The sequence below is a fragment of the Mastomys coucha genome, unplaced genomic scaffold (assembly GCF_008632895.1).
Source record: "Mastomys coucha isolate ucsf_1 unplaced genomic scaffold, UCSF_Mcou_1 pScaffold1, whole genome shotgun sequence".
NCBI lineage: Eukaryota > Metazoa > Chordata > Mammalia > Rodentia > Muridae > Mastomys > Mastomys coucha.
In genome coordinates, this window is record NW_022196891.1 from 81,854,540 (window position 1) to 81,867,667 (window position 13,128).

The window sequence follows — 13,128 nt, forward strand, 5'->3', positions numbered from 1 at the left end:
CTCTGAAATACAGCCTTGACAGAGACACTGAGGGTGTTCTTCACAGCCCTACACCTTGAACCCGATCTACATCTGCATTTTATCACAAAATAAACTTCCCAGGGAGCTCTGCTCAAGTTCCAGATACTGTGAGCCGCCTTCATTCCTCTGCTTTCCTGCAGAGGCAGACCCAGGAAAGAGAAGCTAAACTCTGGGATGGTTCTCAGCCTGTGGGTCATGACCCCTGGGGGTGGGTCAGGAGACCTTTTCATCCGGGTTACCTAAGACCACTGGGAAAGCACAGGTATTTATTTATAGTACATTACGATCCACAGCAGTAGCCAAATTATAGTTATGAAGTTACAATGAAAATTTTACGGTTGGGGGTCACCACAGCATGAAGAACTGTATTGAAGGGTCAGGGCATTAGGAAGGTTGAGAACCACTGGCCAAACGGACTGTTGAGATATGGTTCCGTGGTCACAGTGATCCCTGAGGGTCAGGGTCAGAGTTCAAGTCCTGCTTCTTGGTCACAGATACCATTTGATACTTCTCTGAGCAGACACAGGGGCTGGGCAGAGAAATAGCATGTGGGGGTCGGGGGCCGAGAGGCATTCCCAGGTAGCAGAGGACTCACCGGTCCCCTTGCCTCTTCTGGGCTGAGACAATAGGTGTGTGCCCCACGCCCAACCCCGGTGGTAGCCCTTCACCTCTCCGGCGTGAGGTGAGAATCATGTTCTAAATTTTTCCTCCCAGGAGCTAGAACCTAGGGTTCCCATGGTAAGAAAGAACTCTGCCTTGGATCTCTGCCATCCTCAACAGGCGGGAAGCTGTTACCATAAACTCGCCTTGCCAGGTCATCTGATGGCTACCCAGGACCTAGTGTCTGTTTCGCCTCTACACTGAGAATACACTGAGCAGGGGTGTGCGCCAGCGTGGACCACTCAAGGTTCACCCTGCTGTTCCAGCCTCCCTCCCTGGAGCCCTATTAGCAGAGGCATTTCCCAACCAAGACAGAGACCAAAGGCTTCTTAGGTTGTGGGGAATGCACACTTCTGGCTCCTCAGTGAAGTCAAAGGTTCTGGAAATCTTTCATTTGTAACAGATGTGGCTCCCCACCCTAGAGCCTGTTCTGAGGGGATTCTAGAGAATGTGGCCTTTAACATTGTGGGAGTGGGAGGTTTGGGGGGTTTGCCGGAGACACCACCCACTCTTCCACATCCTCAGGTCCTGTCGGAGCCCCGGCTATCTCCCTCAGGAGAGAGCAAGGGAAGGCACAGCCCTCCACACAGGAAAACCAGACAAGCTGAGACTTTTATTTATAGCAAAGGCAAGGGAGGGATACAGGGGAAGGGTTTCAGGGAAGCCAGTAATGGGAAAGCTCAGCTCTTACACTCAGTTGTAGTAGGGTGTGGGTCCTGCTGTTGGACACTATAACCAAAAAAAAAAAAAAAAAAAAAAAAAAAAAAGCAAAAAGAGCAGTCTGTAGCAGGAACCAAGGTTCCTGGCTGGAAGAACCAGGCTCACAGAACCAAGAGTCCCACACAGGGGATGTGACCACACAGCATGCTCCAGGGGCTGAAGTCCACCTCACAGCAAACCTGTGGCAGAGTCCCAGGATAGCCCCTGAGAGCTTTTGACTTCGGACATTTTGAGTTAATTCTTAGCCAGACTTTGAGAGACACCCGGCCAGGTGTGCTTTGTTTTGTGCGTTTTACAATTTGGGAGGTGGGGATGAAGAGATCCCCAGGGAGGGAAGCAAGGTTGACTGCACATCCCTTGCCTGGGCCACGCTTCTCCCTACCTGGCAGAATGTTGTTGGCTCCCTGGGGCTCAGCTGTGGGCTCCCTGGGGCTCATGGGATGGGTGGCAAGGAGGCACCCTTCAGAGCCTCTCATTTCTGCCTCTTTGCAGCTGACGGCATGTGACCCTTTCTCCTGTGTACCTTCCCATTTCCCATCCTAGGGCTATCCAGCAAGCATCGCTCTGTCACAGATGTGAACCCACGCTTGTAGCAGCTAGTGTTACTGAGGCTAAAGCAAGACTATTTCCCAGTTCTAGAGCCTGGGCATATTCAGGAGCCTCCAGAGCAGGGCTGGGTCTAAATGGGCCACTGCCACTGTCTTCTCCGCCTGTCCCTCTGTCCATCTTCCCACCCTACCCACCCACCAGTGCCTAATGGTTGGACTCAGTGGGTGAAGTATGAATATCATGGCTTTCTTGGTGTGCCCCAGGAAGCCTCAGGCCAACAGGCTGACACAAGATCCTGCAGAGTGGTCCCAACTCCTTCTCTGGATCTTGAATATTCTAGAAGCAAAGTTGGAATCCTGGCCTACTGTTGGGGTTGGCCAACAGTCATGTCGAGAACCTCTCTGTGAGGTACTTTAAAAACAGTCGTGACACATGCCAGTACAACGTGAAGGGTTTCTTCTCTACTTCTCCCAGCATCCCATGGTAGTCCATGAACCATCCTTGGTGTGTGCCAAGCCTGGGACTCTTGCCTACACTAATCTTTGAGTCCAAGTGAGATGCAGGCCTAAGGTATGAACTCACCCACCATGGTGACTCTGGGCTGCTGGCTTCCTCTGGTTCTGTATACAACCAGCCCAGCCCTCCCAAGAAAATCCCCATCGCAAGCATACATGCCTAGCTCCCAACTTCCATTGCTTTTCCAATGTTGTTCTTGGCCTTTCTTCATGCCTGCCTCTTAGCTGGTTCCTCCTCTAAATATACAAGTCAGTTCCCATTCAGAGTCTCTCTTTCTCTGTCTCTCTGTCTGTCTCTGTCTCTCTGTCTGTCTCTGTCTCTCTGTCTCTCTGTCTCTCTGTCTCTCTGTCTCTCTCTCTCTCTCTCTCTCTCTCTCTCTCTCTCCTCAATCAAATGTGGGACTTAGGCAGCTGTTGCAGTGAACTGGTGTGGCCAGCCACATCTGCAGGAGTCCTGACAGCTCAGAACACCATAGCTGGCCCAGACCACGCTGGCCCAGGTTTCACCTCTGAAAGCAGCTGTTGCAGCCTGCCTCCCAGCTTGCTTCTGACCCTGACCTCTCCCCCTCCTTGCCAGCTGCATGCGTGTGTATGTGTATGGGTGAAAATGATACACTTTGATCTTCTTTCAATGGTCCACACAGGGCTGTGAACACGGGTTACAGAACATCGTGGTCTTTAAAGATGGTTTCCTCCCTTCTTTCTTCCTAAACCCGCAATTAAACTCCCAGATGACAGTCTGAGTGGAGAAAAGAGATGGGGGAGATAGACTTCTGAAACAAACACTCCCTCCCTGTCTTCAGTGAAAGAATCAAGGAAGGCCAAGACTAGTGATGTCAGCCCCCTAACCTTTTCAGAAACTATCAACCACCACATTAGAGGTCTGTGTCCCCCTCCCTCAAATTCACCCACTACCCTCATGACTCAGATCCCAGACCTGCCATGGGTCTGCCTGCATGCATCCCCAGAAGGCTCTAACTAGCACAGGAAGAAAACTAACCCTAACCCCAACCTGACCTTGGCCTAATTCTCTGCTAAATTGACTCCTGGGTCCACCCAAATCCAAGAGTGGCTCAGCGGATGAGTGGGGACGGCTCCTGCCTCACAGTCAACCAGTTCAACAATAGCATACGAAGCAGGAAAATACGAATTTCCTCTTCTGAGTTCCCATGAATCTGAGTCTGAAGTGCTGGTGGATTCACACTGTCCCCTGGGCAGAAGCATTCTGGTGTCACCTGCCCCTGCAGCTCTGGTTAGCGCACGAAGGACACCACGCTGGTGGCCACTCCAAATGGGGCAGAGTACGCCGCCGCAAATCCTTGCAGGCCGATGACAATGTACCGGCATCCTTTGCTGATGGCCTTCCCGAAATTCTATTTTCAGGAAGAGAAAAGCAAAAGTTAGGTGAGGCAACCTGTTGATTCTTCCACGGGTCAGCGTGACGCCCACAGAGAATCATTTACCCTTGGGTATCCAGCAATTTATCGAGACCCAGTGTCTTCACATCTGCAGCGCCCCAGATCTCGACTCCTGCTCACGACAGGCGTTCTCCTTGCACAGTGTGTGCAAGCACAGTGTGTGCAAGCGCAGTGCGTGCTAGCACAGTACATTTCCAGATAATTTGCAAGCCTTCTTAAGAACAGAGTGGAGGCTGCCAGATCCAGAACTAAACCGCCTTTGTTGTTTTTAAGCTAAGACTCACCCCACAGCCAGGGCCATCATAGGAGGGGTCGAATTTTCCTTCAGGCATGTTGTCAGACAGCCCAGCTGGTCCTTCCTACCTACCTAGTCCCTACTCTAGTCTGACCCACACTTTTGTAACCCGGAAGCCTTTTTTATGTTTCCAGAACAATATGACGTTTGTAGAGGGTAAGGACCAGATAATGTTTTCTGCCTTCTGTTTCTCCATGGTGAGGGTGCTGCCAGGAGAGGGAACATTTCCCGGAAATCAAATGGAATCACATCAAAAGTTCGAGAACCCTGATGGCCAGCATCTACTGCACTGTGTTCCCCAGTATTCCTTTTCCCACCTCCAAACGCTCTTGTCATTCTCGGTGACGTTGACATCCACGTAGCCAACCAGAACCTTCTCTCACACCCCTAGGCTTTCAACCCTGTGATTTTTTCTGAATACAAAATACACAGCCTGGTCCCCGATCCCAATCACAAGACTCCACCATGGTACCCAGTGCTACCTGGTGAAGCCAGCCCGCTTGCCCAGGTGAGCTGATCTCTTCTGGATACAGCCCCAACCTCGGAGCCCAGGGTCTTTATTGCCTGAATTAGATATCCTTGGAAAATTTGTTCATCTTTGCCCACTGCCTCCAAGCCCAGCACTCTGGCTCCTGGCACCCACCCCACCCCTGTGCCCTCCTCACACACACCACCCCCACACCCGTGTAACCATGGGGAATCAGCTCATTTTCTCTGGTCTCCCCCACACTTGTTCTTGGTACCACTCCATCATTCCTTGCTTTCTCTTCCCCAGTAGCATCCTCCTCCTTCTCTCTGTCAGCCCATCTCCCGGTTTGTACCACTCCAGGGGTCACCTTGACACTATTTCCTGCCTCTGCTCTCCAAGTGAAAAAGTCACCAGACAGACTGCAATCCACACATCTTCCCTGGCATACTGGCTGCTCCCACACCCATCCAGGGACCGCCTGGTCAAGGATGCCTACAACCTTCATGGTGCCTGATCTGCAGAGGGATCTGTCTTTTCCCTCCCAGAGCTCTCAGGGGCTCACTCTGCGATCACGCAATCCAGCTTCTCCCGGTTCTCTCCTCCCTTCACAGTGCTCCTCCTAAAACACTCTCTATTGATTTTATCTCCTCCTAAACACTCTCTGTGGATTTTATCTCGCAGAGTTTGAATCGTTGAGGTCTTTGTTCTTCAACCCTGGGTCCTCTTCTGATCTCTGCCTAGAACACCCTCAGACTTGGAATGGATCTTAGCTGCTAGTTGCTCTCCAGCTCAAATTCATGCTCTCTGTTCCGGGCGTCCATGTTTTGATACCCCACAATTCCTCTGTCTTTCCTTTGCATGAAGCAAGCTGGTCTAACTCAGGTGACTGCTACATCCTAAAGGGATCAGCAAGAAGAAAGCATGGGAACTTACGGATCTTTGAGATCATATAGCCAGTATGGCTCAGAGTTGAATCTTTCCCAAAGAAATCTGACTTCAGAGCCCAAGGCCTTCACCCCACGTTACGCTTTTCTCTCTGATGAAGGCAGTCTGTAAGTGACCATGTGCTCACAGCCAGGAGTGAATTCCAGGCCCATCCCTTTCTGAAGGTTCCTTGGCCTCAGTTTCCTTGTCTGTATAGTGGGAACATGTAGTGCTTCCAAGTGGTAAATAGGATTGAAGAGGTTTTTGGTTTTGTTTTCAAGGAAAGGACTGGGAACAGTGCTGGCGCATGATGCAGGGCTAGTGCCCAAAATCAGCTTTCCAGAGAACAAGGACTTCTCCCTGCTACAGGGTAACTTAGCTTTGTGGTGGCAATATACCAGCCTGGCATATTTCTTAATTCTCAGCAAACTTTTATTTCTCTCTTCTTTCTTTCTCACTTTCTTTCTTTCTTCCTTTCTTTCCTATCTATCTATTCATTTATTTATTATTTTTGAGGGAGGATCTCACCGAGTGACTGAGCTGGCATAGAACATACCATGTAACCCAGGCTGGCTTTCAACTCCTGTCAATCCTCCTGCCTCAGCTTGCTCAGTGCTGAGATTATAGGTGTGAGCCACATGCCTGACTAGGAAAGAGTCTAAAGAGCACACAGCCTTGCTTATCAGTTCTGTCTTGAGTTTTCCACAGCATGGATGTCAGAGTCTCCACACCACAGCGTGTGCCTGCTAAGGTACCCTCAGCCTGTAGAGAGAGCCTTTCCCTCAATTCCTTACTAGGTCGTGGCAAGCTTCGAATGAAATTGGTACATCTATGTCTTCTCAACACCATTTTGTCCATTTCTCAAGGAGGAAGAGGAGGAGGAGGAGGAGAGAGAGAGAGAGAGAGAGAGAAAGAGATATTGAAAAGAGTCAGTGGGAGAACTTTACAAGTTTGAAACAGCAAATACCATGTCCCCAGGGAGCAATTGCAGCCAACACTGGTCCTTTACATCAATGACATCAAAATCAAACTGCTTGCATGAAACTCGACATTAGTGGTATTTGTATTTGTACATCTGCTTTCCCATAACAGGTTATTTTTCTTTAACTACTTATCTTTACATGGGGGTGGGGGAGCATCTGCTAGATAGCTCATTAACTGCAACTGTCAACACACAGCTTTGAGAAGAGACCAAAGAAGCTCTTGACTATCTAGGAAATGGACTTAGTATAAAACAAACCTCTCAGAGGGGTGCTGAGGATAGGAGAGTGTGGAAGAGGGTGCCAGGCTAGCCCACCAGATCCACACCTGACTTTCAGAGCCCGGCATGTGACTGTATGTCCCTGGGATGGTAAGAGGGACTTTGGAGGTATGAATCAGCTAAGGCTCTTGAGACGGGAGGGTCCCTGGAGCCTCCTGCATCCTAGGCAAAAAAAGTGGCCCTACCTGGGTAAGTAGCCTAATGCAGAGGGATACAGGGGGAGGCAGGGAGAAGATGGAGGGAATAGAGGGAAGGAGGAAGCGACTAGGGGTCAGCAGTGATGATGGTGGGACACTACTGGCTTTGAAAGGGAGGAAGATGGCCTCTAGAGCCGCAAAGAGCCACCAAGGAACAGCCCTGATGATTTTAGCTCAGAAGAACCACAGAGGACATTGCATCCAGTCCCCGGTGGTGCTGGGGACTCCTTGTCCCTCTGATTTAGCAGAGGAAACCATCTCTCCACGGCCATTGCTGTCTGGTCACAAAGGTCAGTCCTCCTATTAAGCTGCTCTCAGGTCTGGTGCCAACCTGAGGTAGGTGGTCAGCTACAGATCGGAGTGGGTGAGAAGCCATCCCTCCTAGGGTCGCAGCCCACAGTTCCAGGACCTCAGCCAGGTGTCCTGGTCCCTAGGACTTCCACGTGGATTAATTTATCGACCATGGATATTGCTTGCTATGGGTATTGGTAAGGTAAGGTTGTGTGTTGGGGAGCAGGATCAACGTCCATTGTCTTCCTAAGTTACTCTCCATCTCATTGGTTTATTAGAGACAGGATCTCTCTATATCTGAGGAGTCCACAGATTCTCCTACTCGGCCACCCTCCTGTCTTCACCTTCACACCACTGGAATTCTAAATGTGTGCCACCATGCTGAGCTTTTACTGGGTCCCGGTGGCTAAACCTTGGGTTCTCATGCTCACTTGGTAAGCACTTCCCCCAACCCAGCTTCTTTTTTGTTGTTATTTGGTTGGTTGGTTGGTTGGTTGGTTGATGAGTTAGTTTTCGTCCACCCTAACCCCTGCTAAGACAGGGTTTCTCTGTGTAGCCCTGGCTGTCCTGTAACTCACTCTGTAGACCAGGCTGGCCTTGAGATCCACTTGCCTCTGCTTCTCCAGATTAAAGGCCCAGGCCACCATCCCTCAGCCTCTACCCTCATTATCATCAGATGGTGTAGAGGAAGAAATGGAGACGGTTTGAGGGAGCCATGCCCAGAGTCACAGACCAGTGGACAGCTAGGTAGTTCATACATCTGGTAGACCAGCTCTTGGTCCTTACTTTAAAGAAGACATTTCTCCTACACACACACACACACACACACAAACACACACACACACACACCTACTTTTTTAGCATGGCCAAACCTAAGTCTTGATACAGGCTAGGCAGTTAGCCCCACCCTCAATGCTCACGGTTTTTTGTTTGTGTGTTTTGAGGGTCCCACCCACTATGTAGCCCAGGTTGACCCTGACCTCCTCCCTGGTCCTCCTACCTAACTTATCCCACACTTTCTGTTTTACCCGCAACCGTCTCTTAGCTTCCTGATTAACAGGACTTAGTTCTTTTTCTTACCACACTTCTCTCATGCCTCTCGAGGGTGCCTGCAAGGGCGGGCTATGATTTTCAGCTAAGATGGGAGGCATGTTCCATCCTTCTCACCCACAGATCTGCAGAGGAGCAGCCTCCCTCCCACTCCTTCCCAGCTCTTCGGCTGTCTGACTGTGCAGCCTCAATCTCTTCAACTCCAGTCTCCTTCATGGCAGAGGGGGCCCAACTCCAGCTTCTCAAGGTGGCTGAGGGGGTTGAGGCACGGAACATAAAGAAGGTAACAGCTATCCAGCCCCCTGGCGGATCCCCGCCAACTTAGGTTCCGTCCTTTCCCCGGTGCCCCGCAGACAGCATTTAAACAGAAATATGTGCACTGTAGGAATTCAATTACTACGTTACAATCAGCTGGGAACATGGGTAGTCTCTACAAGAGGCCGGAGCACAAAGGCTTCCAGAAGGCTGGACCAGAGCAGTGAGCGCTGGTCCCTTGGGTAGGACCATGCTGGTGGGGGTGGGTGGGGCAGCAGGGGAGTGAGCCTGTTCTTTCATGTTGCACAAAAGCCAATGACTTTCCTTAAATAGAATCAGGAAAGGGCTTGTGTGAAGGATCTGAGAAGTTAACAGGAATGAGACCTAAACGCTCATTCCACAATAGCCAATAACCGGAGCTATTCATTTTCAAAAGAAAGCCTTGCCTGGCGGCTGAGGGGTACAGGTCACCTCCCATCTTCCGCAGGAGCCTTGGCTGTCCTTGTGGCTTCGCAGGACAGGGGGTTCCTTGGTTTTCTTCCCTCTTGTTGAAGCCTGGTACCCTCTCAGCTGGCCTGAGAACGTAGACGGCAAGCTGGTCCTTTGACTCTTCACTTGGGGCTGTGATCTCATTTAGACTTCTGGAGTCTAACTGAGTCAGTGCATAAGATTCCAGAGCCTTCTCACAGCTCCCTTCTCTCCAGCCCAGCCAAAGAGCCCTTCCCAGGTCACAATCTCTCTGTGTCTCTCTGTCTCTCCCTCTCTTTCACATGCGTGCAGGCACGCACACATTCATGTCACATAAAATCAACCAGTTGGCTGGAGAGATGGCTCCGCAGTTAAGGGCTTTTGATGACTCTTTCTAGAGGACCTGGTGGAGTTCCCAACACCCACATGGTGGCTCAGACCATATGTAACTCCAGTTCCAGGGCAAGTGACGCCCTCTTCCGGTCTCTATGGACATAAGACAAGTGGCACAGACATACATGCATACGCCCATATGCACATTTAAATAAATGATTTTCTAAAGTGAAACGGTGGTGGTCCCAAGACATTATAACGTTCTATCGACTGACTTCCCAGACATTCTCATTCCAGAAGGAGACCACAGACACAGCAGATCCCCCTCTGCCTCTGCCCAGGCCCTAAAAACCACCAAGCTACGTCCTGTCTAGATTTTTCTAGTTCATAAAAGGGAATCATGGAAACCATACATAACCCGTGGGTCTGGCCTTCTTAACACCATGTTGAGGCACATGGCAGCAGCTGACATGACATGACTATTGAATGTCCATGGTGTGTCTCACCCATGTTGTTGGTTCATCTGCTCATAGATACTTGGATCACTTTCACCTTTTGGCCATTGGTGATACTTCTGCAAACATGTGTGTAAAACTGTTTACTTCACAAACATGTATGAAGGCAGAACACTCATACACATGAAAAACTAAAATAAAAGAATATTTGCTTGGGTAGCTGTTTTCAACTCTTGTTTTAAAGCCAGGGTCTTGTGTAGCCCAGGAACTCTCTAGGGTAACCAAAATTTACTTTGAACTACTTTTACAAATTTTGCTTTGTTTTGTGTTTTTGGGACAGGGTTTCTCTGTGTAGCCCTGGCTCTCCTAGAACTCACTTTGTAGACCAGGCTGGCCTGAAACTCAGAGATCCACTTGCCTCTGCCTCCTGTGTGCTGGGATTAAAGGCATGTGTACCACCACCAACCAGTTATTTTTCCAAAAATTCTAAGTTCCATTTATTTAATGCATTTAGTATGCATGCATATGTGTGCACATGTACTACCAGGTGTGTGTGGTCACGCACAACTGGTGGGAGTCAGTTTTTTGGAAGGTTCTGGGGAATTGAACTCAGGTGGTTAGGTTTGGCTGTGAGCACCCTTACCCACAGAGCCATATCTTGGAACTCGGATTTGCTTGCCTCCTCTTCCAAAGTACTGGGATTACAGGTGTGTACCACCATACCTAGTTTACATACCTTTAGAGCTCCAACCAGGACTTCAGTCATGCTAGACCAGCACCCAACCGCTGATCCACACCCCCCTGCCCAGCCTTCTATTTCATTTGTTTGTTTGTTTATAAACAGGGTTTCTTGGTGTAGCCCTGGCTGTCCCAGAACTTGGTGTCTCCCTCCCCAGTGCTGGGATTTAAGGTGTGCCCCACCACGGACAGACTGACTCAGTTTCTTTTTTTAGAATAGTCTTCCTAGTGAGTGGGGTCTGGTACCTCGGTTTCAGTCAGGGTGAGCTCGTTGTTAATAGGATCTTGTCATGCAGCCCAGGATGGCCCTGTATTATCAATCATCTCGTCCCACCCTCCAGAGGACCTGGCATTCCAGGTGTGACTTTCCTCGCTTTGACTTCATAGTGAACCCTTATCTTTTCTCCTGCCCAGTGTCCCTGTCAGGGCGATTTGAAAGTGTCGCTGACTTTACTTGCCTCACCCAGATGAGTAATTGCTAATACTCTGCTATAAAGTGAGGGATCAGGGTGCCCCAGGTCTGCCACCTCCCCCTGGGTGGCTGGGGGATCTCCTCACACACCCGTGCCCCCCCCCCATTAGGAATCCTATTTGCACCTCTAGTGTGAGCACAATGCCTGGCACAGAGTGGCCACCCCCCAAACACCTCTAAATGCTAGCTGCCAGCTAAGATACCTGTGTCATCTATCCACTTTCAGATGGCTTACTAACTCCTAAAAGTCCTGCTTCACTTCAACGCTTAGTCTATCATTGCCTGCTTGTGAGGAAGCGCGGGCCATATCGCTCAGAATGATAAACTAAATTCCTGGCAGGGGACCGAGTGTCTCGGTTATGACAAAGGTCACCCGCCGAAGACTACTGGTGATTGGAGAATAGTTCTGAGAGTCCAGAGGACTTTGGCCAGGACACACACAATCAATGAGTTTTGTGATTCCCCTCCACCCACCCTCCCTCCCTAGCCCTCGTCTAGGTCAAGAGAGCAGTTCGGCTTCTCCTGGGCAAGGCACCTAGAAATCAGAATCATGCGCCCTGAAAATGAAACTCATTCCCTTTCCCATCCATCCTTCCTCTTGCTCTCCCACCAAAGTCAAAAGGCAAGCAGAACCCCTGAAGTTCCGGGGCGCAGAGATAGTTGATCAGAGAAGGGGGAGGGGCAACAGGTTCTAGGTACACACTGGTCGAGTTAGCAGGCCCCGCGCGGTTAACCCCGGGGTCTAGGACTGAATCACCTAACGTTCTCCTGTGACGGGGTGCCCCGGAGAGAGGGTGGGAAATAGATGGACCTAGACTACAACTTCGCAGCTGGGTCCGGAGCTCCAAGTCCACAAACCTCACCAAGGCTTCAGCATTCCCACCAGCTCCAACTGGGAGCAAGGGTCCTGAGCGCTCAGCTACACCCTCCCAGTGACAGTCCCGGGTGTAGCGGGGACGCGGGCACAACTCCACCCAGCGAGACTCCGGGTTCTGCCCGGATCAAGGCGGCCGGGCCGTGGGAAACCCACCTTGCCGTACTTCTTCAGTTTTCTCCGGTACCTCTTCTTGGGCTTGTCGCCTGGCACGGGCTCTTCCAGGGGGTCGTAGCGCTCGGGCAGCGCTGCCAGATGCACCCTGCGTGCGCTCGGGGTCCCCGCGCGCCGTCCGCCCTCTTCGCGCTCACAGTCCGGGCTCGCCGGGTCCTCGTCCTCGCCCTCCAGGTGCTCGACGATGGCATCTGTCTCCTCGTCCCCAGCGCGGCGCGATCTCCCGAAGGGCCCTCGGCCCACCAAGCTGCTCGCCGCCTTGCTTCGGAGCTGGGCGCCCACCGTCATGATGCCGCGGAGCTGCGGAGAAGAGCCCCGGGCTAGGAGGCAACCTTTACTCCGCTCTGCTCCGCGCCCCGCCCCGCCCCGCTCCTGCCCCTGCGGACCGCCCCGGCCCAGGGCTCCGGGAACCCGAGGTCGCAGCACACCCGTGCGGTGGGGTCCAGGATGACGGGCGCAAAGCGAAGGCTTTTGGGAGAACCCTGAAGCAGAAGCCAGAGCTCAGGGTAGGCAAGCTCAACTGTACTGGGAACAGACTCCAAACAACAGACCTACCACGGGAGTCGGCACTTAAAACTGGCCAGGGCCAGTGTGGTGGCGCACACCTTTAATCCCTGCCCTTGGGAGGCTGAGGCAGGTGGATGTCTGAGTTCAAGGCTATCCTGATCATCGGCAGAGCAAGTTCCAGGATAGCCAAGGCTATGAAACAAACAACAACAACAAAATGGTGGAGATGGTATTGATCGTGAAGATTCGTCAGTGCTGACGAGGATATGTTGACAGGGTCATGAAAATGTTATATTCAGGCCTGGGGGTGTAGCTCAGTTGGGAGAATGCTTGCTTAGCAGGTACGAAGTCCGGGGCTCCATCGCCAGCGCCACAGAAGCCCCAGCCAGCAAGGTGGCACATGCCTGTAATCTCATAACCTAGGAAGTGGAAGCAGAAGGGATTAGGGGTTCAAAGTCATCCTTGGCTACAGCGAGTCTGAG

At 51.3% G+C, this 13,128-nt stretch overlaps 1 protein-coding gene across 1 annotated transcript; it reads right to left on the reverse strand.

Annotated features, from left to right (window-relative positions):
* Positions 1 to 1,305: 1,305 nt before the first annotated feature.
* Positions 1,306 to 12,488, reverse strand: CUNH1orf115 (chromosome unknown C1orf115 homolog). The gene is made up of 2 exons (XM_031337786.1): positions 12,122 to 12,488; positions 1,306 to 3,838 (listed from the first exon to the last, which is right to left on the reverse strand). Exons 1-2 carry the CDS (start codon positions 12,425 to 12,427, stop codon positions 3,719 to 3,721), a joined length of 426 nt encoding a protein of 141 aa, XP_031193646.1. The 5' UTR covers positions 12,428 to 12,488; the 3' UTR covers positions 1,306 to 3,718.
* Positions 12,489 to 13,128: the final 640 nt, after the last annotated feature.

What these genes read in the sequence shown, in the direction of transcription:
- CUNH1orf115 (XM_031337786.1), bottom strand. Translation starts at nt 12,427, where the DNA reads ATGACGGTGGGCGCCCAGCTCCGAAGCAAGGCGGCGAGCAGCTTGGTG. An exon ending in AACTGAAGAAGTACGGCAAG is followed by an intron (nt 3,839 to 12,121) that starts GTGGGTTTCCCA and finishes TCCTGAAAATAG; the next exon opens with AATTTCGGGAAGGCCATCAG.